The 25,359-nt window shown below is 42.7% G+C and overlaps 1 protein-coding gene across 1 annotated transcript in view; it reads right to left on the bottom strand.

The window, feature by feature from the left end:
- Positions 1 to 3,888: 3,888 nt before the first annotated feature.
- The window catches only part of PRDM5 (PR/SET domain 5), a 522,790-nt gene continuing 501,319 nt past the window's right edge, over positions 3,889 to 25,359 (bottom strand). The window contains exons 17-18 of the mRNA XM_077279028.1: positions 8,258 to 8,362; positions 3,889 to 5,599 (exon numbers count right to left, since the gene is read on the bottom strand). Coding sequence (XP_077135143.1) covers positions 5,435 to 5,599; positions 8,258 to 8,362 — 270 coding nt within the window. The 3' untranslated portion in view covers positions 3,889 to 5,434. The remainder of the gene's footprint in view (positions 5,600 to 8,257; positions 8,363 to 25,359) is intronic.

Here is a 25,359-nt window from a genome sequence, read left to right on the forward strand (position 1 = left end):
GTCATGGCAGCAGTGACACGGTCCGTGGCCCTGGGCGCTCAATAAAAGTGATGAGGGAATGGGGAAATAAAGTTTATAGGGGAATTATTTGTGATGCCACCTGTGGTACTCGGCTATGGATGGCCGACGCTGCTTAAAGAGACCGCTGGGTTAGATGGTGATGCAGCAGAGTTGTTACAGCTCTCCACAGGTAGAGCTTAGTCCCAGGGCAGTTATATCATTAAAGATGGTGATGATGGATATAGTGAAGGGCAAGTGATGCAGGAAAGAATGGAGAGGACACAGCAGGGTGCAGTCTTCACGTTTTACTCACAGTTCTCAGAGTACGGTACCCAGCCGGGTGCTGTGTCCTCCGGGTCAGTGGTCCAGCCAACTTTCCAGTAGCTTGGGGCACTTGTCCAGAACCCCTTCCTTATGTGCCTTTTCCTGGCCGACTCACTGCGCTGGCTCCCAACTCTCTTGCCCTGCACTCTGCACACAGTGACCTAAGCCGGTAGCCGCGGTTCCTGTTGGGCGATGCCCTCACTGTCCCCTTGACCATCTTAGGCTCCCTTTTTAGCGAGATATGTGGGAATGTGGCTGTCGCACATACAGATACGACAGCCTCCGGATTCCTAGCTGGGGCTTGTAGTTATGAGATAATTTATCAAATGCTCTGCTGAAGTCAAGACATACTATATCTACCCACTCAGTGATTCCATCATAGAGGGAAATTAGATTAGTCTGGCATGACTTGTTTGATACATACCCATGCTGGCTCTGGTTAATTACTGTATTCTTATCCAAGTACTTACATACATGCGGATTCATAATTTCTTTAATGATTTTTCCTGGTATAGTTAGTGAGGCTCACTGACCTGTAATTTCCTGACCCTATCTTTTTCCTTTTTTTGAATAAAAGGACATTTGCCCTTCTCCTGTTCTCCGGGATTTTTCAAATAGTAGTTCTGCAATTTCCACTGCTATCTCTTTCAGTACCCTAGGATGTAATTCATCTGAACCAGGAAATTTAAATTCATTTAAACTTAGCTAAGTGTTCCCTCACCATCTCTCTGTTTTTATTTATAGTGTGGATTATTTTATTCCTTCTTTGGCGCCATGAGGATCAGTTGATGTTACATTTTCTTTCTTAGAGACCACATGCAAAATAGGATTTTAAAAGTTCAGCCTTCTCAACATCATTTTTGACAACTTTAACCTTTTTATCCTGTAAAAATCCTATAGCATCTTTCCTTTAAATCCATTTTGACTGCTTTTGGTATCCCTTGCAAGCCTCACTTCACTACTGGCTTTAGATCTCCTAACACTTGCCCTGCATTCCCTGCTGACAGCATTATATTCTTCTTTAGATATGCCCCCTCTTCCCATTTAATATACATTTCTTTTTTCCTTTTTAGCAAGTGTTTAAGTTCTGTGTTCATCCATCCTGTTCTCTTTAAATGTTTCCAATTCTTTGTTTTTTTTTTGGCATTGTTATTGATTGTGCAGTGAAAGTTTTCAATTAGCAAAATTTCCCATCCTTCTTGGACATTTCTGTCCTTTAGAACATCCAGCCATTGGACCTTTCCTACCCTCTGAGTCCATAAAAATCTGCCTTTCTGAAGTCCAACATTAACCCCTTAAAGACCAGGGGTATTTCAGCTTTTGCGTTTTCGTTTTTTGCTCCCCTTCTTCCCAGAGCCATAACTTTTTTATTTTTCTGTCAATATGGCCACGTGAGGGCTTGTTTTTTGTGGGACAAATTGTACTTTTGCACGAAACCATTGCTTTTAACATATCACATACTGGAAAATGGGAAAAAAGTTCGAAGAGAAACATTTTTTTCTTACTTTTTGCATGCTTCAATAGTCTCTACTCCATGGGAGACTAGAAGCTGCAGTACTTCGATCTAGCACTAGTTTGAGGATTTTATAGTCATTCCGGCATAGAATTGAATTTCAAAGTAAGTACACCAGCCTCATCAGGTCTACGAGATCTATTTAATTAAATGTATGCAGTTTATATTGAGAAATCTGGTGACAGGTTCAATTTGAACCTCTCTGTTATGTTCAAGGCTACCTGGACAATATGGTATAAGTGACATTAGGATAGGATAGAGGAACTGAAGAAAAAAGAGGATCATAAATGAAAGATGATTTCTAGGTGTAGTATTATCATGCAAGTAGATATATTCTGAAGTTATGGAGCAGTGCAAAGCAAAATCATAACTCTGTGTGCCTGATAGTCAGTTCAGCAGTTTAGCCTAATTAGAGGTACATTGTAGAAACTATCCTGGACCTCACGAGGGTTTCTTGTAAAACTAATGCAAAGAAAAAGGTTTTTCAAACAATGCTATTTGGATGCACCAAAAGGAATTCTTAAGCGTAATCATTGATTTAATTTTAATTTCCTAAAACAGTAGCACATGTGAAAAAAAAAAAAATCTTGGAATATATCAGAGAATTCTGCTTCTTTCTGCTCCTGGACTGGCCGTTCATTCTAGTATATCTCAATTCATGGCTGTAATCTGTTTTCAGTTTATTTAGATTGTTACATTACTAGTTGCAGAGCTTGACCCTCTTCCACCTTCTCCCCTTTCCATAGAGCTTTGTGAGCACCAATTGCCATCACTTATCTCAGTAATTAGTAAGTCTGTATTAGTAGAAGACAGACTTCACCTGTGAACTGAGAATTTTGAGAATGAAAGATCCAGTCCATAAGGAGAAGGAAGCAGATTTCTCTAATAATATATATTTGAAAATTTATTATTTTCATGTGTCCTATTGATTAAATATAAATGTAAACCAATTGAATCTTTAAATATCCAAAGTTGAAAATTCAAGGCAGCTATTATGCTGGAGTAGCTACTCGCTCAGGATAATAGCTGAATCTAAATACTGCAACTGACCCTGCAGGTTTCTGTAAAGACCAAAGATCCTGACCCCGCAGTATCTAGTGGTTCCTGAGGGAGCAGAGAGTGCCCTAATCACAGACTAGAAAATGGCAACATGGACCTATACTGCTTAAAAGACCACCAAGTGCATCACGTTCCTCCTAAAGATCAGGCAGAGCAGAGTGTGAAAAAACTACGAAAGGGAAAGTATGCTGAAAAAAGGAAAAGATCCCAGAGTTAGTAAAATAAACCACAAAATACAAAATAAAGTATAAAGTAAGTCCTGCTAGAAAATATGCTGCATGCTTCCTAAAAAGAAACAGAAGGTAGGTGCAGGATAAAGAACAGAAGCAGCAAGGAGAAAAACCCTAGCTGGTCTTTAACTGACTGGCTTTAAGCTATAGTAAAATGACTGAACATACACAATAAACTATCTCCAGCAGGAAATGCCAGCAAGAGGACCGAATATAAAGCAGGACCCAAAAGGTGATAGGGCAGACAAATGAAATCACCTAAACACCCGGAGAAAAGGTTTATCTGCTGTGGCTCAGCGGACAGAGAAACCAACCTCAAAGCACAGTCTCAAGGGTTTGACCCCGGAGCATGACAGGGGCTTTATCATTCACACCATACAAGCATTTCAACACCAGAATAAGATCTTCATCCTTTTGGGGCACCAGACCAGCCCACATGAAGTTGAATTTTTTCATTATCTTACTATAACAAAGTTTTAGGACTTTTAGATCTATATAGCATTAACTTGGATGCTGGGTGTCAGGGGTGTCATCAATCCACTCTGTGTTATCAATGGTATATAGATGCAAAACTAAGACAGTAAACTGAATATTTGTGAAAGGAAAACCTAGCTTGTATGAGCTGCCTTATGTCTTCAATTCAATCTGCATCCTTCAATAGTGTGAACTGAGAAACACATTCTCATGAGAACTTTGGTGAGTGCTTGCTTGAAATTTTGTTCTAAACAGTCAGTTCATAGATTTGTCCCCTACAACCTATGTAAAAAGAATTGAAGATATCATAATTCTTTAATATTGCATTATCAAATGAACATTCCTTTAATAAAGTCAATACAAGTTCAGATAACAATTAATTCCCTTAATACAGTACAGTACATCTATTGCACAAATGGACCAAAAAAAAATGTTCAAAAAGTTGAATGGAATATGGGTCAACTGTAAAAACTGCTTCAGAAGACAATGTAAAAGAATAATACAGAACAGATAATACACATATTGACATTCTGAAGGATTTCGTTAGGGCTACATAGTAAACACCTCAGCCCCAATTCATCAAGACCAACGTTTCATAGGTGAGAATGTGCTGTAGTCCGATGCACCTGATTCATTAAGAGTGGCATGCCTCTTAAAGCACCAATCCAGAGGTTTTTATTATTGCCTCAATGGATTAGTGCTTTAAATGTAATTCCCCTGTCTCATACTCACCTGCTGCTGCTTTCATCCTTTTCCAGCATTGCCCTCGACGGTCTACACTGAAAAGTGACCTTCATGGTACATCTCTATGAGAGCTTTGCTCTGGGTCTCATAGATTTGCATTGAGCTCTAGTGACGCAACATCTGACTTCTGGCCAGTCAGACGTTAAGGGCACAAGGTGGTGCCGTGGAAATGCAGCCACGTCGGTAAAAGGTGAAGCCATCGGAATGTAAGTATAAGACTAGAGGCAGTGGGCTTAGATTTAAAGCGCCATTCCAATGATGAAAAAAACAATAATGATGGAGTGGTGTTTTAATGAATGGACCCTGTCATGCCCAGCCCCTCCGACTTTGTAATGGGCTGGAGGACAATGGTATCAAAATGTGAAAAGTAACAACATTTTTGTCTTGCTTTGCACAAAAGTATTGCTACTTTTCAAAGGTCTTCATGAGATTTTTCTGGCGTAAAAGCTTTGATGGATTGGGGCCTTATTCTGTGTCATCCTCAAAAACAACTTAGCATTACTCCACAAAGCTGTCCTGTGTAATCGACCTAATGATCAAACGCACGTTACAGTACCAAAGATTGTCTAGCGAAACTTCACATTATACAACACATTGGATACAGCTAGCGGTAATCTGTGGAAAAACGCTCGTCTCACACAGAAATAAGTGAAACGTTTTTCAATTATTATCCATCCCTTTTCTTCCCTAAAATGTAAACTGAAGGACTGCCTCATTTATGACAGCACACACATATTATTTTATGAAATCATTTAAAATAGTATTTGGGCTGAAACTAACATAATAGTAACAAACCTCAGACACCATCGTAAAGTGAATAAAGTGACGATATTTACCCTTTTGAACGACTTCAGAAATGTTACAGCTCTTTTTACATTTGCATTTCAGACTTTCTGTTGAGGTTTTCAATATTTTTGGCCCCTTTCTAGATTAATAGATACAGCATCACTGTTAGGAATCCATTATAAAGGAAGACCCATGAAAACATTAGAGCAGGTCCTCACACAAATACAGTATGACTTAAATATGCAATTCTTTTGTGTACCGTCCAGGAAATTAGTTTCATGATGTAGATTCTGGCAACTGCAAGTTAACTGTCAGTTTCTCCGTGGACATTCTCCATATGCACCTTGAGGTAGTCGTTTCTTGTAAACTTTTTGTGGCAAAGCTGGCACTCTGCCATAGGTCGATTAGGGTTATGAGTCAGCTTGTGTCGGATCAACATTTTTTTGAGCGAAAATGATAAGTCACAAACCTGAAAAAATAAATAAGACATGTTATAGTTAAAGAGAATCTATCATCAAGATTTTCCTACCCTTTCTGAGAGCAGCATTACGTCGAGCCTGATTCCTGTGATGTATCACTTACTGGGCAGCTTGCTGCAGTTTTGATAAAATCACTGTTTTCACTGCTGCATATGCAGTTCTCTGACTGCTAAACTCTGTATAAACTGTGTGCAGTGTGCATAGACCAAAAGCTCCCAATCAGTGGTGGGGGCGTGGTTATACAGAGCTTATGAATATAGAGGACTACATAGCAGCAGGTTTACTAGTCCTCTAGTGATAATCTCCTGCTTATAAAGCACTGATTTTATCAAACGTACAGCAAGCAGCCCAGCAAGTGACACATTGCTAGAATCGGGGTTTCTATATCTATATTATGTTGCTCTCAGATTAGGTGGCAACAACATGGTGACAGATTCCCTTTAATAAATAATACACTTAAATTTGTAATACATTTATCTAAAAAAAATATACACTTTTTAAATTAAAGGGATATTATTATCTCAATAAGTCATAAGCTTATCAATATGGCATGTTGGAGGTTTTAATTGTATTAAGATACTTAATGATCGCTGTCTCCTGCAGATTACAGCACCCTCTGGTCCTTTTCTTCATCTCTTGACAATCCTTCAGGTTTCTCAACTCACACATTGTCTTTTGTGTGGGATGGTGATCACTTTCCAATGTAAGCCTATGAGACTCAGAATGAGGGGGCCAATGGACTTAAAATGAAAAAGTGACTTCCGATACCCAATTTAACCCCTGAGCTAGCCAGCTAGTCTTATTTGAGGCCGTGTGGTTTCAAAGGGAACTGGAGTGGCACTGGGTACTATAGGGAACAGTGATTAGTAAATATTTTCATGCACATACAGCACATAACATTACACACAGATATGAAAGAAATTAGGGAATAAAAATGTAGCAGGGTGTGCTTCATCACATCAATAGGATTACCATTTTCCAAATGTAATATTAGTGCTTATCAATAGAGATGCCCTTTCTTCTGTAAATCAAAGCAGAAAACCAGTAGCTCTGGTATGGTGCAAAAGAATATAGTACGGTATGAAAACTACTCCATAAATCAGGGGTGCACAACCTTGCTTGTTTCAAGGGCCACATTGTCATAATTTACCAAGCCAGTGACCACACTAAAAATTAAAGGGGTATTACCCTCTGTGACATTTGTGGCATGTCGAAAGTATATACCATAAACTTCTGATAGGTACAAATTCTACTTACAGGACTCTTACCTCAAAAAATCAACACTCTAATAAAATGGTCACACTAATTATTTTTTGCAAGGATTTAGAAATAAATTAAATCCACATCAAAAACGTCATCAAATTATCTTTGAAGTTTTTACTGATTTTAATGGGAAAAGCTCTTTTGGTACATAACGTGTTGCTTTTTCACGTTATTTTGAACATAAAAATAATACAAAGATAATTCAAAGAGCTTTGAAAGAGGTGGTCCGACATACAAAGTAATCAAAACTAATTTCTAATGTACATCGATTAAAATTTTTTTTTACTACTTCCTTTTTTGATGATGCTTCCATTGAGAATCCCAGTGCATGATGAGATACTCAAAAAAAGTGCATCAGGGGCAGAGGCAGCGGTCTCACCCTCCCTGAAGCCAAGCATTATCTGGGAAGCTTGTTTTAGTCACTGGGCTAGTCCCTGCTCTGTCACTGTGGGATTTATGTACACAGCGACTGTTAAGTTGTAGTGTCAGATTATCCAGCATGCAGAGACTAGAACCTCCCCCGCAAGTGATGTCACTGAGCTCTAATTATGATCTCAGCCGGCAACAGAGAACACGCTTTATGCACATCGCAAGGACTAGACTAGCCCCTGAACAGAGAGTCAATGATGATGCTTTGCTTCAGGGAGTGGCCAGAAGCTGCAGCAGTGACCACAGACTCTGACTCCTGATGACGTTTTGATTGAATATCCCAGCATGCACTGGGATTCTCAAATGAAGCATCATCAAATAAGGAAGTAGTTACAAAATAAGAAAAGCAGTTAGATACTGTAGTTGGGGAAGGATAGTGAATTTTTAATTCACGAATATAAGAAATTGGTTCAGATTATGGCATTAAATAGATAGGGATTTAGGATGAAAATTACTTTATATGTAGAACCACCCCCTTTAAAAAATGTATTTACAGTAAAATACACTTCTAAATCCTTGTAAAAAAAACTGTGTAAATAGGTCCTAAAGAGGAAGAGTTTATACATGCACATGGCTTTCTATAATGGGTCATGGGTGTTTTGCTTTTTGCCCAATGATTCAGAACTTCCATAAACTACAGTAGAGAGAGCCGCAGACACGAAGGGCCACCTGTCTAATTCACTCACTGTTTTGTGGTTTCTCGTGATGCACGAGGCATTCAGAGATGTCTACACAGGGCACCATTAGTACTGGCCTGCTCCTCAGCTGCTTGCCATTGCTCTTTTGTGTGTGGCCGCTCACATAGAGTTAACCTGTCAGTCAAGCATTGTTCTGTTCATGTGGTTGTGGGCTGCACAGAATGGAACTGTGGGCCACATGTGGACCCCGGGCTGCAGGCTATGATATAAGTAATACATAGTAAATAAATACGACTATAAAAAGACAGAAAAGCTTACATCGCATTGGAATGGTTTCTCTCCAGTGTGCGTCCTCATGTGCTCATCAAGTCCTCGCTTTTGGCTGAAAGCCTTGTTACATTCTGAGCACTGGTATGGCTTTTCCTGTATTTAATGACAAGACATAAAAGGCCTCATATTGTTAAAGATCCTTTGTTTCTGACATTGTGGTGGTTTTATGCTCTCCTTGGGACTAATATTTCTATTCTCTCGCTTCAGTTTCCCTGTATAACTGTTCCACCAAATCTTTTACAGTTCCACCAAAACTCATTATAGGCACTTTCTCCTGCCATGATTCAATGACACGAGCATTTGACATTACATTTGCTTTTTTAACACTCTGTAAACCATAAGTCATCAAAATAGAAAGGCAGTAATCTACACCGCTGTCTTGTCAGCTCATTATTCATGTGTACACTAACTCATCGTCCATCATCTCATAAGCACTTCAAAATATACATCGTATGCATTAAAAAAAGATTACGATAATTTCCTGAAATGTGAGCAATAAATGGGAAACATATATGCTTCTTAAGGACCTCTCTGTGACCTGAATGGATAATACATTTAAGCAATATAATCCTCTATAATAAACAGTGCAGTCTTATACAAGTTCTCTCCATGACAGATGTGTGGACTGATAGGTTAAGGCAGGGAAGGTCCGACTAGGTATTGTAGCAGGGAAATGATGTGATAAACAAAAGGAAGATGATGAAAGCAAGTGTAGTGCTCAGAAGCAGTGATCATCTTATCTATCCAATTATCTTTACTTGGTAACCCTACTTCAATGTGCACAGTATAAATAGAGTTAAAAGCAGTAAGGCTTCTAAAAGAACTAAAAGAAATATATTTATAAATTCTCTACATGCAAATCTGTTTTAGGGAGGAATGAGCTTTAGAAAAGAGAAGAAGCAGAAGAGTAAAAAAAGAACAATTCTAAAGTGTAGAGGGGTCATCCTTATTCTCATCTGCACATGGAAACACGAGAAGCAATGGGATGTAATCCAAAAGGGAGAATATACAGATTAGATATTAGAAAAAACTTTTTGACAGTGAGGGTGATCAGTGAGTGGAACAGTCTGCCATGAGAGGTGGTGAGTTCTCCTTCAAAGGAAGTCTTCAAACAGAGGCTGGACAGACATCCGTCTGAAATGATTTAGTGAATCCTGCATTGAGCAGGAGGTTGGACATGATGACCCTTGAGGACCCTTCCAACACTAACATTTTATGATTCTATGAAATTTAAAATAGATCTTCACATACACATAAGACTACGTAGGGCACCCTACATGTGCTGGGGCACTTGTCTAAAAAACACATGTATAAAATGTCACAAACACAAAAATGTTCCACCAACCAACAACATTTATTACCTATCCACAGGATAGGCGATAAATGTATGACCGGCACTACCAATCATAAAAATGGGTGTCCCATGTCACCTGTTTGAACAGAGCACTACTGTGCATGTGATTAGGACCATCCTGATTTGGGTATACCTTGACGCTGGTGCGATGGCTTTTATGATTTTTTTGATCAAAAACAGATAAAGAGAATGAGATAACATTTTTGTCACACTAAGGTGACACTTGAGTCACACTCTGACAGAGTTTGAGCGGAATGTTGTTAGCATAATCGTCCCGATTCTCTCGCATGACAGAATATACGACAGTGTGAGTGACACTCTGTGGGTCAGCTTGATTATGGATGCTACATGTTTATAGTTTTATTAAGGTTCCAACACGTTTCTATAATATTTCTCCTGAATAAAAATCATTTGTTTTTGTGCCACTGTATTCTGAGTGCCATAAGATTAACAATTTGTCATCAGTGGAGCTGTAGGATAGCTTTGTTTTTGTGTGACAAATACAGTTTTCAGAGGTACTATTTTCTAGTACATACAACTAGTTAATCACTTTTTATTACACTTTTTAGTAATAACATAAAATAACAAAAAAACAATTATGGATGTTTGAAAAACAAAAATTAGACATTGTTCACTATTCAGATTAATTGCCATTTTAACTTAATCTGTAGTTCAATACAAAAATGACAATACACAAATTATATAGGTTTCTTTACCACTCTCACATAGAAAAAAATCATATGGTTGTTTCATTACATTATATACATATAGACCAATACACTTTTCCACAGAGTAGTGTAAGGGCTTATTTTTTGTGGAACATGCATTCATTTTCACTGGTGCCAATTTTGGCTACAAACAAACTTTTTGATCATTTTTTTATTTATTGTGAGGCTATTTGAGCAAAATCCTGGTATTTAGTATTATGTTTGTACTTTTTTTCTTACTATGTCCACCATACAAGATGAATAATGATATAGTTTTATAGTATGGGTCAGTCTGATTATATTGATAATCAATTTATATATTTTTTTGCCTCACTATGCTTCCTTAGCCAACCACTGCAACAGTGATTATCAACATTGGCCGTTTCTTAGTGTCCTCAATTGGAGCCAATCAGATGCCTCCCTGATGGCATTGCATGATGGACCACATCATGCAATGCCATCAGTGAGGTATATGATTGGCTCTAATCTTATTTTGCAACAGGATGATCCCAAACATACAGTCAAGTCAATTATATGGGTTGTTCAGGTTTGGGATGAAAGTCTGGTCACTCCATGTGACTGCAGACTTCTGAATCCTTACAACGCACACACAGCATTCTGTCAGGATTCTTTAGTGCCAGTGGCGAGAATGGGTGGTAACGTGCAATTGCACGCTTCTGGCCGCATGCCGACTGGATATGTGCGTGAATATGCAAGTCAATTGAGTGAGGCCATGCACATCTAATAGGTAAGTGATGGCAAGAATACCCGGTGAGGGTTCAAAGGTCTGCAGTCACAAAGAGTGACTGCAGGTTTTGATACCAAACCCGAAACCCTTTAAGAATTATCTCCACTGTAGAGAAGAACAAGAAATCATGAAAGATATGATATTGCCTTTACAGGGCCCTAATCTAAAGATTTCAACATCATCAATACTCTCTGGAATTGCATGAAGAGAAAAAAAGATTTGTGCAAGTCCACATACTCAGATGTGTGGTTAGTTCTCCAAGATCCTTGGAACAACTTCTCTGCAGAGTTCCTTCAAAAACACAGGTGTACCCAGAAGAATTGATGCTTGAAGAACTGAAAGCCAAAGTAGGTCACACCTAGTATTGCATTAAATTAGGGCTTGTGCAGACAACCATATTTTCAGTTCGTAAGTGATCTGACAAAACATTGTCCAATTTTGCAGCATGCATGATTTACGTCTGTAAATCGGATCGCTCTTAACCATGTAAGTCAATGGGCCTGTCAAAAAAATTGGACCGTGCTCAGATGATATCCGAATGCGGTCCAATTTTCACAGACTGACAGAATGGAGAAGATAGAGGGTTTTTTTTCATCTTCCCCACATGAGAGAAAATGAGATCACACTGTGATCAAACTCTGATCAGAGAGTGATCAGAGTGTGATTAGCATAACCAGTGCAATTCTCTCGGATGAGAAAAAATATGGTTGTGTGACCCTGTCCTTAGAGTTCACTTTTGTTTATTCATTTTGCTAATTGGTAAAAATAAACTATTAACCCTTTTGCTTTTGAAAGCATTCTTACTCTACAGCATTTTATCGAAAACTAACTATAATTTATGCACAGTACCTTATATCTTTTTTTTCTAATCATGTATGTCCTGAGAGCTATCATTTTTTCAGTTTTTCATTTTTCATTTATAAAGCTGCACGAGAGTTTGTTTTTTTGCCTAACAAACTGTAAAAGTTATCGGTGCCATTTTGGATTTTAGGACATGTACAACGTTGTGATCACTTAATTGTGTTTTCAAAATTTTTTTTTCAACCTTCACTGTGGGAGATAAATACTAATTGTTATGATTTAAGTGATACCAAATATGTAACATTTTGTAAGACATATCACTTTTTTCCAGATTAAAACACTTTTTTTGTTTGCAACACTGAGTTTTTAGGGAAGTTGTTTTTTTTTTTTTTTTAAACACTTAAGAATTTTTGTTTACAATATCTATTAGTCCTTCAAGGAGACTTTGACACACAATCTTATTATCACATAGTAATACACAATACTACCTTAGCAATACTATCTTCTCAGTGCTTGCCTGACAGCTTATCAGACTCCAGCAGGATCGGATTGACTATACTCTATGGCAGACTCAAAGGTCTTTGTCAGACCTCAAGATTGCGATAGTAACCCATCGGTTCCCCACGATTGCACTGCAGGGGTGCCAATGGTCTGACTGATAGAGTGCTTTCCTTCTCTGACAAACTTCACTGTTGACTATTGACAGTGGCATATTAGTGGTTGAACTGCTAGAACCTGTAAAAAAGCTGGTCCTCGCATTTACAGCATAAGCCAGGCTGTGCATATCAGTGGACATCAGCGTGACGTGTATATTAGTGATAAGTAGGGTTGAGCGAAACGGGTCGATCATTTTCAAAAGTCGCCGACTTTTGGCTAAGTCGGCGTCTCATGAAACCCGATCCGACCCCTGTGCTTGTCGGCCATGCGGTACGCGACTTTCGCGCCAAAGTCGCGTTTCAATGACGCGAAAAGCGCCATTTCTCAGCCAATGAAGGTGAACGCAGAGTGTGGGCAGCGTGATGACATAGATCCTGGTCCCCACCATCTTAGAGAAGGGCATTGCAGTGATTGGCTTGCTGTCTGCGGCGTCACAGGGGCTATAAAGGGGCGTTCCCGCCGACCGCCATCTTACTGCTGCTGATCTGAGCTTAGGGAGAGGTTGCTGCCGCTTCGTCAGAAGCAGGGAGAGCGTTAGGCAGGGTCCACTAACCACCAAACCGCTTGTGCTGTAGCGATTTCCACTGTCCAACACCACCTTCGGTGTGCAGGAACAGTGGAAGCTATTTTTTTTTTTTTCCCTCAGCGCTGTAGCTCATTGGGCTGCCCTAGAAGGCTCCGTGATAGCTGTATTGCTGTGTGTACGCCACTGTGGAAACCAACTGCTTTTTTCAAAGCACATATCCTCTTGTTCCTTTCTGCACAGCTATCTTTTTTGTTTGTCCACACTTTTTATTTAATTTGTGCATCAGTCCACTCCTATTGCTGCCTGCCATACCTGGCTTAGATTACTGCAGGGAGATAGTAATTGTAGGACAGTCCCTGTTTTTTTTTTTTTTTTTTTGTGGGAGATTAAGATTGGCATTTCTGCTACAGTGCCATCCCTGTGTGTGCCATCTCTCACTGAGTGGGCCATAGAAAGCCTATTTATTTTTTCTGTGATTTGTGTTCTAAATTCTACCTCAACACAAAAACACTACATCAATCAGTGGTAGAAAAATATTGGCCTCAGTCAGGGCTTGTGTGCCACTGCTGTGTGTGCTATCTCTTATTCAGTGGGCTATAGAAAGCCTATTTATTTATTTATTTTTTTTCTTATTATTTGGTTTCTAAAGTCTCCCTGAAAAAAAAAAAATAAATAAAAAAACAGTGGGAGAGTAATATTGCCCTTTCAGCTTGTGTGCCAGTCTTGACTCCTGGGTGTGCCACCTCTCTCTCTCATTCAGTGGGCCATAGAAAGGCTATTTATTTTTTTTGTTTTTTTAATATTATTTGGTTTCTAAAGTCTCCCTGAAAAAAAAAAAAACTTAAAAAAACAGTGGGAGAGTAATATTGCCCTTTCAGCTTGTGCGCCAGTCTTGACTCCTGGGTGTGCCACCTCTCTCTCTCTAATTGTGGGCCATAGAAAGCCTTTTTTTTTTTTTTTTTTTTAAATATTATTGGGTTTCTAAAGTCTCCCTTAAAAAACAAAAAATACATAAAAAAACAGTGGGAGAGTAATATTGCCCTTTCAGCTTGTGTGCCAGTCTTGACTCCTGGGTGTGCCACCTCTCTCTCTCTAATTGTGGGCCATAGAAAGGCTATTTATTTTTTTGGTTTTTTTAATATTATTTGGTTTCTAAAGTCTCCCTGAAAAAAAAAAAAAACTTAAAAAAACAGTGGGAGAGTAATATTGCCCTTTCAGCTTGTGCGCCAGTCTTGACTCCTGGGTGTGCCACCTCTCTCTCTCTAATTGTGGGCCATAGAAAGCCTTTTTTTTTTGTTTGTTTTTTAATATTATTTGGTTTCTAAAGTCTCCCTTAAAAAACAAAAAATACATAAAAAAACAGTGGGAGAGTAATATTGCCCTTTCAGCTTGTGTGCCAGTCTTGACTCCTGGGTGTGCCACCTCTCTCTCTCTAATTGTGGGCCATAGAAAGGCTATTTATTTTTTTGTTTTTTTTAATATTATTTGGTTTCTAAAGTCTCCCTGAAAATAAAAAAAAAACTTAAAAAAACAGTGGGAGAGTAATATTGCCCTTTCAGCTTGTGCGCCAGTCTTGACTCCTGGGTGTGCCACCTCTCTCTCTCTAATTGTGGGCCATAGAAAGCCTTTTTTTTTTTGTTTTTTTAAATATTATTGGGTTTCTAAAGTCTCCCTTAAAAAACAAAAAATACATAAAAAAACAGTGGGAGAGTAATATTGCCCTTTCAGCTTGTGTGCCAGTCTTGACTCCTGGGTGTGCCACCTCTCTCTCTCATTCAGTGGGCCATAGAAAGGCTATTTATTTTTTTTGGTTTTTTTAATATTATTTGGTTTCTAAAGTCTCCCTGAGAAAAAAAAATAATAAATTAGGTGGGAGATTAATATTGACATTAGTGCTTGAGTGACAGTCCTGCGTGTGTGTCATCTCTGTGATTTTGTGCCACAGAAAACAGAGTGTGTAACATTGTGCCTGATTTTCCTTGTGGTCTCACCAACCTGTTAAGGGATATTGAAATCATACTGAAGTTATAGCTCACCGTGTAAGTTGTTTGACAGCAACAAATAAAGTTACTTTGGTTAAGATTTTAAAACAATGAGGAAGTCTGGTGCAAGAGGTCGTCGTGGGCGTTCATTGTCAGCTGGTAATGATGGTAGTGGTAGTGGAGCATCAGGTGGTCGTGGGGATAAAAATATTCCACCTAAGTCTGGAGCTGTGGAGCCAGTTTCGTCGTCAGGCTACACAAAGCCTCGAACGCTCTCTTTTCTGGGAGTAGGAAAACCGCTTTTAAAGGCGGAGCAGCAACAGCAAGTTTTGGCTTACATTGCAGACTCAGCCTCTAGCTCTTTTGCCTCCTCTTCCGAAACTGGTAAATGTAAAAGCAGCGCGTCGCTTGTGGATGTTCACGGTCAGGGACAAGTCGCTTCCTTGTCCTCCTCAGCAAAAACTACAACAAGAGAGAAGGATGCAGCAGGCGACACAACGGGTCACTCCATGGAGCTCTTTACACATACCGTCCCTGGCTTAGAAAGTGAAACATTTAACAGGCCATGCCCATTACAAGTAGATTCTGACATGGAGTGCACTGATGCACAGCCACAGCCAGAGTACTATGCTGCTCCTTTGACTCAGACCACCACATTGCCCTCTCAGGGTACAGATCCACAATCAGACCCTGATGAGACTATGTTGCCCCGCCACGAACGCTATACCACCGACTGACACAGTGACACAGACGAAGTTGCACACGAGCTCGAAGAGGAGGTAATAGATGACCCAGTTATTGACCCCGATTGGCAGCCATTGGGGAACAGGGTGCAGGCGGCAGTAGTTCAGAAGCGGAGGTGGAGGAGGGGCCGCAGCAGGCATCAACATCGCAACAGGTTCCATCTGCCGGGCCCGTATCTGGCCCAAAACGCGTGTCAAAGCCAAAACCTGTTGGAGGACAGCGTGGCCATCCGGTTAAAGCTCAGTCTGCAATCCCTGAAAAGGGATCCGAGTCTAGGAAGAGTGCAGTCTGGCATTTTTTTAAACAACATCCAACTGATCAGCGCAAAGTCATCTGTCAAAAATGTTCAACTAGCTTAAGCAGAGGTCAGAATCTGAAAAGTCTAAATACTAGTTGCATGCATAGACACTTAACCACCATGCATTTTCAAGCCTGGACTAACTACCAAACGTCCCTTAAGGTTGTAGCACCCTCGGCCAATGAAGCTAGTCAGCAACGCAACATCCCTTCCGTCACTGTAAGGCCACCATTTTCCGCACCACCGGCAGTATCTGTGCAGGTTTCTTTGCCAGCCAAAAGCAGTCAGGGTCAGGGAACCACCAGTTTTGTAGGAGGAAATATTGCATCTAGGGCACCGGCGGAAACAATACCGTCTCCAACCGTCTCTCAGTCTGCCATGTACACCGGCACACCCGAAAGTTCCACGATCTCCAGCTCTCCAGTCCAGCTCACCCTACATGAGACTCTGGTTAGAAAAAGGAAGTACTTATCCTCGCATCCGCGTACACAGGGTTTTAACGCCCACATAGCTAGACTAATCTCGTTAGAGATGATGCCCTACCGGTTAGTTGAAAGCGAAGCTTTCAAAGCCCTGATGGAGTACGCTGAACCACGATACGAGCTACCCAGTCGACACTTTTTTTCCAGAAAAGCCATCCCAGCCCTGCACCAGCATGTTAAACAGCGCATCGTCCATGCACTCAGGCAATCTGTGAGTACAAAGGTGCACCTGACTACAGATGCATGGACCAGTAGGCATGGCCAGGGACGTTATGTGTCCATCACGGCACACTGGGTGAATGTGGTGGATGCAGGGTCCACAGGCGACATCAATTTAGGGACAGTTGTGCCTAGCCCACGGTCTAGGAAACAGTTGGCTGTAGGCGTTCGCACCCCCTCCTCCTCCTCCTCCTCCTCCTCCTGCAGAAGCTACAGCTCTTCCACAGAACGCAGTCTGCCAATCACTCCATCGGCAGATGACACTGTTGCACACCAGTTGTCCCATTATGGGCCAGCTACTGCCAAGCGTCAGCAGGCTGTATTGGCTATGAAGTGTTGGGCGACAACAGACACACCGCGGAAGTTCTGTCCGAGTTCTTGCAACAAGAAACGCAGTCGTGGCTGGGCACAGTAGATCTTGAGGCAGGCAAGGTAGTGAGTGATAACGGAAGGAATTTCATGGCTGCCATCTCCCTTTCCCAACTGAAACACATTCCTTGCCTGGCTCACACCTTAAACCTGGTGGTGCAGTGCTTATTGAAAACTTATCCTGGGTTCTCCGACCTGCTCCTCAAAGTGCGTGCACTTTGCTCACATATCCGATGTTCGCCTGTACACGCCAGCCGTATGCAGACCTATCAGCGGTCTTTGAACCTTCCCCAGCATCGCCTCATCATAGACGTTGCAACAAGGTGGAACTCAACACTGCACATGCTTCAGAGACTGTGCGAACAGAGGCGTGCTGTTATTTATTTGTGGGAGGATACACGGGCAGGCAGTAGGATGGCAGACATGGAGTTGTCAGGTGTGCAGTGGTCTAAGATACAAGACATGTGTCAAGTCCTTTAGTGTTTTGAGGAATGCACACGGCTGGTTAGTGCAGACAACGCCGTAATAAGCATGAGCATCCCCCTAATGCGTCTGCTGATGCAAAGTTTGACGCACATAAAGGAGCAGGCGTCTGCACCAGAGGAAGAGGAAAGCCTTGATGACAGTCAGCCATTGTCTGGTCAGGGCAGTGTACAGGACGAGGTAGCGGGCGAAGAGGAGGTGGAGGACGAGGAGGATGATGGGGATGAGTATATTTTTAATGCCGAACCTTTCCCGGGGGCACAGGAAATTGGTTGCGTGTCACGGCCGGGTTCTGGTTTTTTGAGGGACACAAGTGACGTAGATTTGCCTGCAACTGCCCCTCAACCAATCACAACCGGAGATTTGACAACTGGAACTTTGGCCCACATGGCGGATTATGCCTTACGTATCCTAAAAAGGGACACACGCATTACGAAAATGATGAACGATGACGATTACTGGTTGGCCTGCCTCCTTGATCCACGCTATAAAGGCAAATTGCAAAATATTATGCCACATGAGAACTTGGAACTAATATTAGCAACCAAACAATCAACTCTTGTTGACCGTTTGCTTCAGGCATTCCCAGCACACAGCGCACGTGATCGTTCTCACACGAGCTCCAGGGGGCAGCAGACTAGGAGTGTTAGGGGTGCACACATCAGAAGTGGCATTGGACAGAGGGGTTTTCTGACCAGGTTGTGGAGTGATTTTGCTATGACCGCAGACAGGACAGGTACTGCTGCATCAATTGAAAGTGACAGGAGACAACATTTGTCCAGTATGGTTACTAACTATTTTTCATCCCTTATCGATGTTCTCCCTCAACCGTCATTCCCATTTGATTACTGGGCCTCCAAATTAGACACCTGGCCAGAATTGGCAGAATATGCATTGCAGGAGCTTGCTTGCCCGGCAGCAAGTGTCCTATCAGAAAGAGTATTCAGTGCTGCAGGTTCAATATTAACCGAAAAAAGGACTCGTCTGGCTACCCAAAATGTTGACGATCTAACATTCATTAAAATGAACCACAACTGGATTTCGAAATCTTTTGCCCCACCTTGCCCGGCCGACACCTAGCTTTCCTATGAAAAGCTCTTGCCTGTGAATTACTTTTCTAATGTCTAATTTGCTGCAGCTGATTGTACAGCATATGACATGTTTACACCTCCCTAAATGGCAAAACTCCCCACACGGGGCCGTGGTATCGCGACTTGGCGCAAGCACCCGTGAGACTGCTGTTTGTCTGAAGAGGTGGGTGTGCTCGCTTTTGGTTGACGGCATTGCTACTGGGTCCCTCATAGTACAATGTAGTGTCTCTGGCGGTGGCGGTGCGCACCCAACGTCAGACATACCGTTGTAACATGAGGGGCCCTGGGGCGGTCCCGCCGGCCTCAAGAGAGTTCCCCCCTACCCCAGCTCAAAATGTGCTCTACCACGTGCAAAATTATGTCGCACAGCTCCACCAATCTTTAGTCTATTCGTTGACATCATTCAATGTCTGGCACTGACAATACAAATTTGTAGACATCTATGATGCAACTTAAAGTAGTCTGTGTCTGTGTCCTATATTGGCACCATTAAATAGTTACTGCCAAATTACTATGTCAGAAACTCAGTAGATGAGCCCACCCCTGTACCTAAGTATGCCACCTTTTTTTTTGTTTTGGTTGTTTTGCGAGACATTAACATCTATTTATATTTTGGGAGTACTGGGACAGACACTCCTTGCACTACTCCTCCACTCACCACCAAGCTGCCTGTGTATCCATGTAACCGCTGTAAAACTGCCATGAGCCTATTGTTTGTTATTTTAGGCCTTTGATAGCCTGTCTGCGGTCCCTACTTTAAATACTCCTCCACTCATCACCAGCTGCCTGCCCGTGTATCCATGTAACCGCTGTAAAACTGCCATGAGCCTATTGTTTGTTATTTTAGGCCTTTGATAGCCTGTCTGCGGTCCCTACTTTAAATACTCCTCCACTCATCACCAGCTGCCTGCCCGTGTATCCATGTAACCGCTGTAAAACTGCCATGAGCCTATTGTTTGTTATTTTAGGCCTTTGATAGCCTGTCTGCGGTCCCTACTTTAAATACTCCTCCACTCATCACCAGCTGCCTGCCCGTGTATCCATGTAACCGCTGTAAAACTGCCATGAGCCTATTGTTTGTTATTTTAGGCCTTTGATAGCCTGTCTGCGGTCCCTACTTTAAATACTCCTCCACTCATCACCAGCTGCCTGCCCGTGTATCCATGTAACCACTGTAAAACTGCCATGAGCCTATTGTTTGTTATTTTAGGCCTTTGATAGCCTGTCTGCGGTCCCTACTTTAAATACTCCTCCACTCATCACCAGCTGCCTGCCCGTGTATCCATGTAACCGCTGTAAAACTGCCATGAGCCTATTGTTTGTTATTTTAGGCCTTTGATAGCCTGTCTGCGGTCCCTACTTTAAATACTCCTCCACTCTTCACCAGCTGCCTGCCCGTGTATCCATGTAACCGCTGTAAAACTGCCATGAGCCTATTGTTTGTTATTTTAGGCCTTTGATAGCCTGTCTGCGGTCCCTACTTTAAATACTCCTCCACTCATCACCAGCTGCCTGCCCGTGTATCCATGTAACCGCTGTAAAACTGCCATGAGCCTATTGTTTGTTATTTTAGGCCTTTGATAGCCTGTCTGCGGTCCCTACTTTAAATACTCCTCCACTCATCACCAGCTGCCTGCCCGTGTATCCATGTAACCGCTGTAAAACTGCCATGAGCCTATTGTTTGTTATTTTAGGCCTTTGATAGCCTGTCTGCGGTCCCTACTTTAAATACTCCTCCACTCATCACCAGCTGCCTGCCCGTGTATCCATGTAACCACTGTAAAACTGCCATGAGCCTATTGTTTGTTATTTTAGGCCTTTGATAGCCTGTCTGCGGTCCCTACTTTAAATACTCCTCCACTCATCACCAGCTGCCTGCCCGTGTATCCATGTAACCGCTGTAAAACTGCCATGAGCTTATTGTTTGTTATTTTAGGCCTTTGATAGCCTGTCTGCGGTCCCTACTTTAAATACTCCTCCACTCATCACCAGCTGCCTGCCCGTGTATCCATGTAACCGCTGTAAAACTGCCATGAGCCTATTGTTTGTTATTTTAGGCCTTTGATAGCCTGTCTGCGGTCCCTACTTTAAATACTCCTCCACTCATCACCAGCTGCCTGCCCGTGTATCCATGTAACCGCTGTAAAACTGCCATGAGCCTATTGTTTGTTATTTTAGGCCTTTGATAGCCTGTCTGCGGTCCCTACTTTAAATACTCCTCCACTCACCACCAAGCTGCCTGTGTATCCATGTAACCGCTGTAAAACTGCCATGAGCCTATTGTTTGTTATTTTAGGCCTTTGATAGCCTGTCTGCGGTCCCTACTTTAAATACTCCTCCACTCACCACCAAGCTGCCTGCCCGTGTATCCATGTAACCGCTGTAAAACTACCATGAGCCTATTGTTTGTTATTTTAGGCCTTTGATAGCCTGTCTGCGGTCCCTACTTTAAATACTCCTCCACTCATCACCAGCTGCCTGCCCGTGTATCCATGTAACCGCTATAAAACTGCCATGAGTCTATTGTTTGTTATTTTAGGCCTTTGATAGCCTGTCTGCGGTCCCTACTTTAAATACTCCTCCACTCATCACCAGCTGCCTGCCCGTGTATCCATGTAACCGCTGTAAAACTGCCATGAGCCTATTGTTTGTTATTTTAGGCCTTTGATAGCCTGTCTGCGGTCCCTACTTTAAATACTCCTCCACTCATCACCAGCTGCCTGCCCGTGTATCCATGTAACCGCTGTAAAACTGCCATGAGCCTATTGTTTGTTATTTTAGGCCTTTGATAGCCTGTCTGCGGTCCCTACTTTAAATACTCCTCCACTCACCACCAAGCTGCCTGTGTATCCATGTAACCGCTGTAAAACTGCCATGAGCCTATTGTTTGTTATTTTAGGCCTTTGATAGCCTGTCTGCGGTCCCTACTTTAAATACTCCTCCACTCACCACCAAGCTGCCTGCCCGTGTATCCATGTAACCGCTGTAAAACTGCCATGAGCCTATTGTTTGTCATTTTAGGCCTTTGATAGCCTGTCTGCGGTCCCTACTTTAAATACTCCTCCACTCATCACCAGCTGCCTGCCCGTGTATCCATGTAACCGCTGTAAAACTGCCATGAGCCTATTGTTTGTTATTTTAGGCCTTTGATAGCCTGTCTGCGGTCCCTACTTTAAATACTCCTCCACTCATCACCAGCTGCCTGCCCGTGTATCCATGTAACCGCTGTAAAACTGCCATGAGCCTATTGTTTGTTATTTTAGGCCTTTGATAGCCTGTCTGCGGTCCCTACTTTAAATACTCCTCCACTCATCACCAGCTGCCTGCCCGTGTATCCATGTAACCGCTGTAAAACTGCCATGAGCCTATTGTTTGTTATTTTAGGCCTTTGATAGCCTGTCTGCGGTCCCTACTTTAAATACTCCTCCACTCATCACCAGCTGCCTGCCCGTGTATCCATGTAACCGCTGTAAAACTGCCATGAGCCTATTGTTTGTTATTTTAGGCCTTTGATAGCCTGTCTGCGGTCCCTACTTTAAATACTCCTCCACTCACCACCAAGCTGCCTGTGTATCCATGTAACCGCTGTAAAACTGCCATGAGCCTATTGTTTGTTATTTTAGGCCTTTGATAGCCTGTCTGCGGTCCCTACTTTAAATACTCCTCCACTCACCACCAAGCTGCCTGCCCGTGTATCCATGTAACTGCTGTAAAACTGCCATGAGCCTATTGTTTGTTATTTTAGGCCTTTGATAGCCTGTCTGCGGTCCCTCCTTCCACTAGGCCTCCACTGACCAGACCACTGCTGCCCGTGTACCCCTGGAACCAATTTTAAAGTGCCTACAGCCAGCCCATTTTATTGTGTTAGGCCTTCGAAGCCTGTCTGCGGTCCCTCCTTCCACTAGGCCTCCACTGACCAGACCACTGCTGCCTGTGTACCCCTGGAACCAATTTTAAAGTGCCTACAGCCAGCCCATTTTATTGTGTTAGGCCTTCGAAGCCTGTCTGCGGTCCCTCCTTCCAATAGGCCTACACTGACAAAGGTACACCTGACAACAGACACATGGACCTGTAGGCATGGCCACGGAAGGTTACGTGTCCTTTGTGGCTCAATGGGTTAATGTATTGGATGCATGGTCCACACAGGGGACAGCCTGCTAAGTCTGTATGCAGTCCCTAATTCAAGTTGTCCTCAACTGAATAAAGCTGAGCTTCTACCTTCTGGCTCTCATTAAGTGTTTTTTAAAAAACAAAATGGTGGTTCCGGCCTACTAACGGTGTCTGCCCCTGCCTGGTGTTGCCCTCAACTGAATAAAGCTGAGCTTCAACCTTCTGGCTCTCATTAAGTGTTTTTTAAAAAACAAAATGCTGGTTCCGGCCTACTAACGGCTTCTGCCCCTCCCTGGTGTTGCCCTCAACTGAATAAAGCTGAGCTTCTACCTTCCGGCTCTGATTAACTGCTGTTTTTAAACACATTGCTGGTTCCGGCCTACTAACGGTGTCTGCCCCTGCCTGGTGTTGCCCTCAACTGAATAAAGCTGAGCTTCTACCTTCCGGCTCTGATTAACTGCTGTTTTTAAACACATTGCTGGTTCCGGCCTACTAACGGTGTCTGCCCCTGCCTGGTGTTGCCCTCAACTGAATAAAGCTGAGCTTCAACCTTCTGGCTCTCATTAAGTGTTTTTTAAAAAACAAAATGGTGGTTCCGGCCTACTAACGGTGTCTGCCCCTGCCTGGTGTTGCCCTCAACTGAATAAAGCTGAGCTTCAACCTTCTGGCTCTCATTAAGTGTTTTTTAAAAAACAAAATGGTGGTTAGGGCCTACTAACGGCTTCTGCCCCTCCCTGGTGTTGCCCTCAACTGAATAAAGCTGAGCTTCTACCTTCCGGCTCTGATTAACTGCTGTTTTTAAACACATTGCTGGTTCCGGCCTACTAACGGTGTCTGCCCCTGCCTGGTGTTGCCCTCAACTGAATAAAGCTGAGCTTCTACCTTCCGGCTCTGATTAACTGCTGTTTTTAAACACATTGCTGGTTCCGGCCTACTAACGGTGTCTGCCCCTGCCTGGTGTTGCCCTCAACTGAATAAAGCTGAGCTTCAACCTTCTGGCTCTCATTAAGTGTTTTTTAAAAAACAAAATGGTGTTTAGGGCCTACTAACGGTGTCTGCCCCTCCCTGGTGTTGCCCTCAACTGAATAAAGCTGAGCTTCAACCTTCTGGCTCTCATTAAGTGTTTTTTAAAAAACAAAATGGTGGTTAGGGCCTACTAACGGTGTCTGCCCCTCCCTGGTGTTGTCCTCAACTGAACAAAGCTGAGCTTCCACATTCTGGCTTTCGGCCTATACTATCAGATATTAAACTGCATTTGGCCTACTAGTGTGGTTAGGCCCTTGAAACAGTGTCTGCTGCTCTTGGGTTTGCTACTCCACTGAACAAAGCAATGCCGCCTGTTTAGTCCTGTTACCAATTTTGATCTGCATTTAGCCTACTTTATTCTTTGGCCCTATATCTGTTTCCTCATCATCCTGCCCATTGCCCAGCCACTGCTAGATGAGTCTGCTGGTACATTGACCTAGACCACTACATTCCCCTTGTACTCTACACAGCCAGAATCTGACCCTGCTGAAAGTAAGGTTCCCCTTCCCGCATATTATACCACCTTACACAGGGACAAAGAGGAAGGTGCAGATGAAAGTGCAGGTTCCTTCATCAGGTGGGGGGGCATACTCGTTGGCGACGTCACTGGCACAGGGCCACTCAGAGTACGCAAAAGTGTCGCTGCTGGTGGGAGGCGCCCCCGCCATGCAAACACACCGCCGTACTTTGAGGGGCCCTGTGCCAGTGCCAATGCGAACGAGTGGGCCCCCCCTGCTTGCTCAGGATCACAGCACTTGCAACGTTGAAATACTTACCTCTCCCTGCTCCACCGCCATGACGTAGTCCATGTTTCCTGGGCCCACTAAAACCTTGAACCAGCCCTACCCCCACAACTTTTGCCAAATGACCCCCAATTTCCAGTGCCCAACTATTATTATAAAGTTAATTAAGATTGACAAGCTTCAGAAAACAAGAATGGATGTTTTTGGCAGTAAAATGTGCACTGTAGGTGTTTTCCTGGCCTCCACTCACTGCCGGCTATGCTTCCCCATTGACTTGCATTGGGTTTCGTGTTTCGGTCGATCCCCGACTTTTAGCGATAATCTGCCGACTTCACTCGACTCGACTCTGGACTAAATCGGGTTTCACAAAACCAGACTCGATCTTAAAAAAATGAAAGTCGCTCAACCCTAGTGATAAGCGAATATACTCGTTACTCGAGATTTCCCGAGCACGCTCGGGTGACCTCCGAGTATTTTTAGTGCTCGGAGTTTTAGTTTTCATCGCCTCAGCTGAATGATTTACAGCTGTTAGCCAGCTTGATTACATGTGGGGATTCCCTAGCAACCAGGCAACCCCCACATGTACTCAGGCTGGCTAGCAGCTGTAAATCATGCAGCTGCATCAACAAAAATTAAAACTCCGAGCACTTACAAATACTCGGAGACACGCAGAGCGTGCTTGGGAAATCTCGAGCAACGAGTATACTCGCTCATCACTAGTGTATATCCATCACAGAGCACATTTTGACA

The sequence above is a fragment of the Ranitomeya variabilis genome, chromosome 1, assembly GCF_051348905.1.
Source record: "Ranitomeya variabilis isolate aRanVar5 chromosome 1, aRanVar5.hap1, whole genome shotgun sequence".
In the NCBI taxonomy this organism is placed as follows: domain Eukaryota; kingdom Metazoa; phylum Chordata; class Amphibia; order Anura; family Dendrobatidae; genus Ranitomeya; species Ranitomeya variabilis.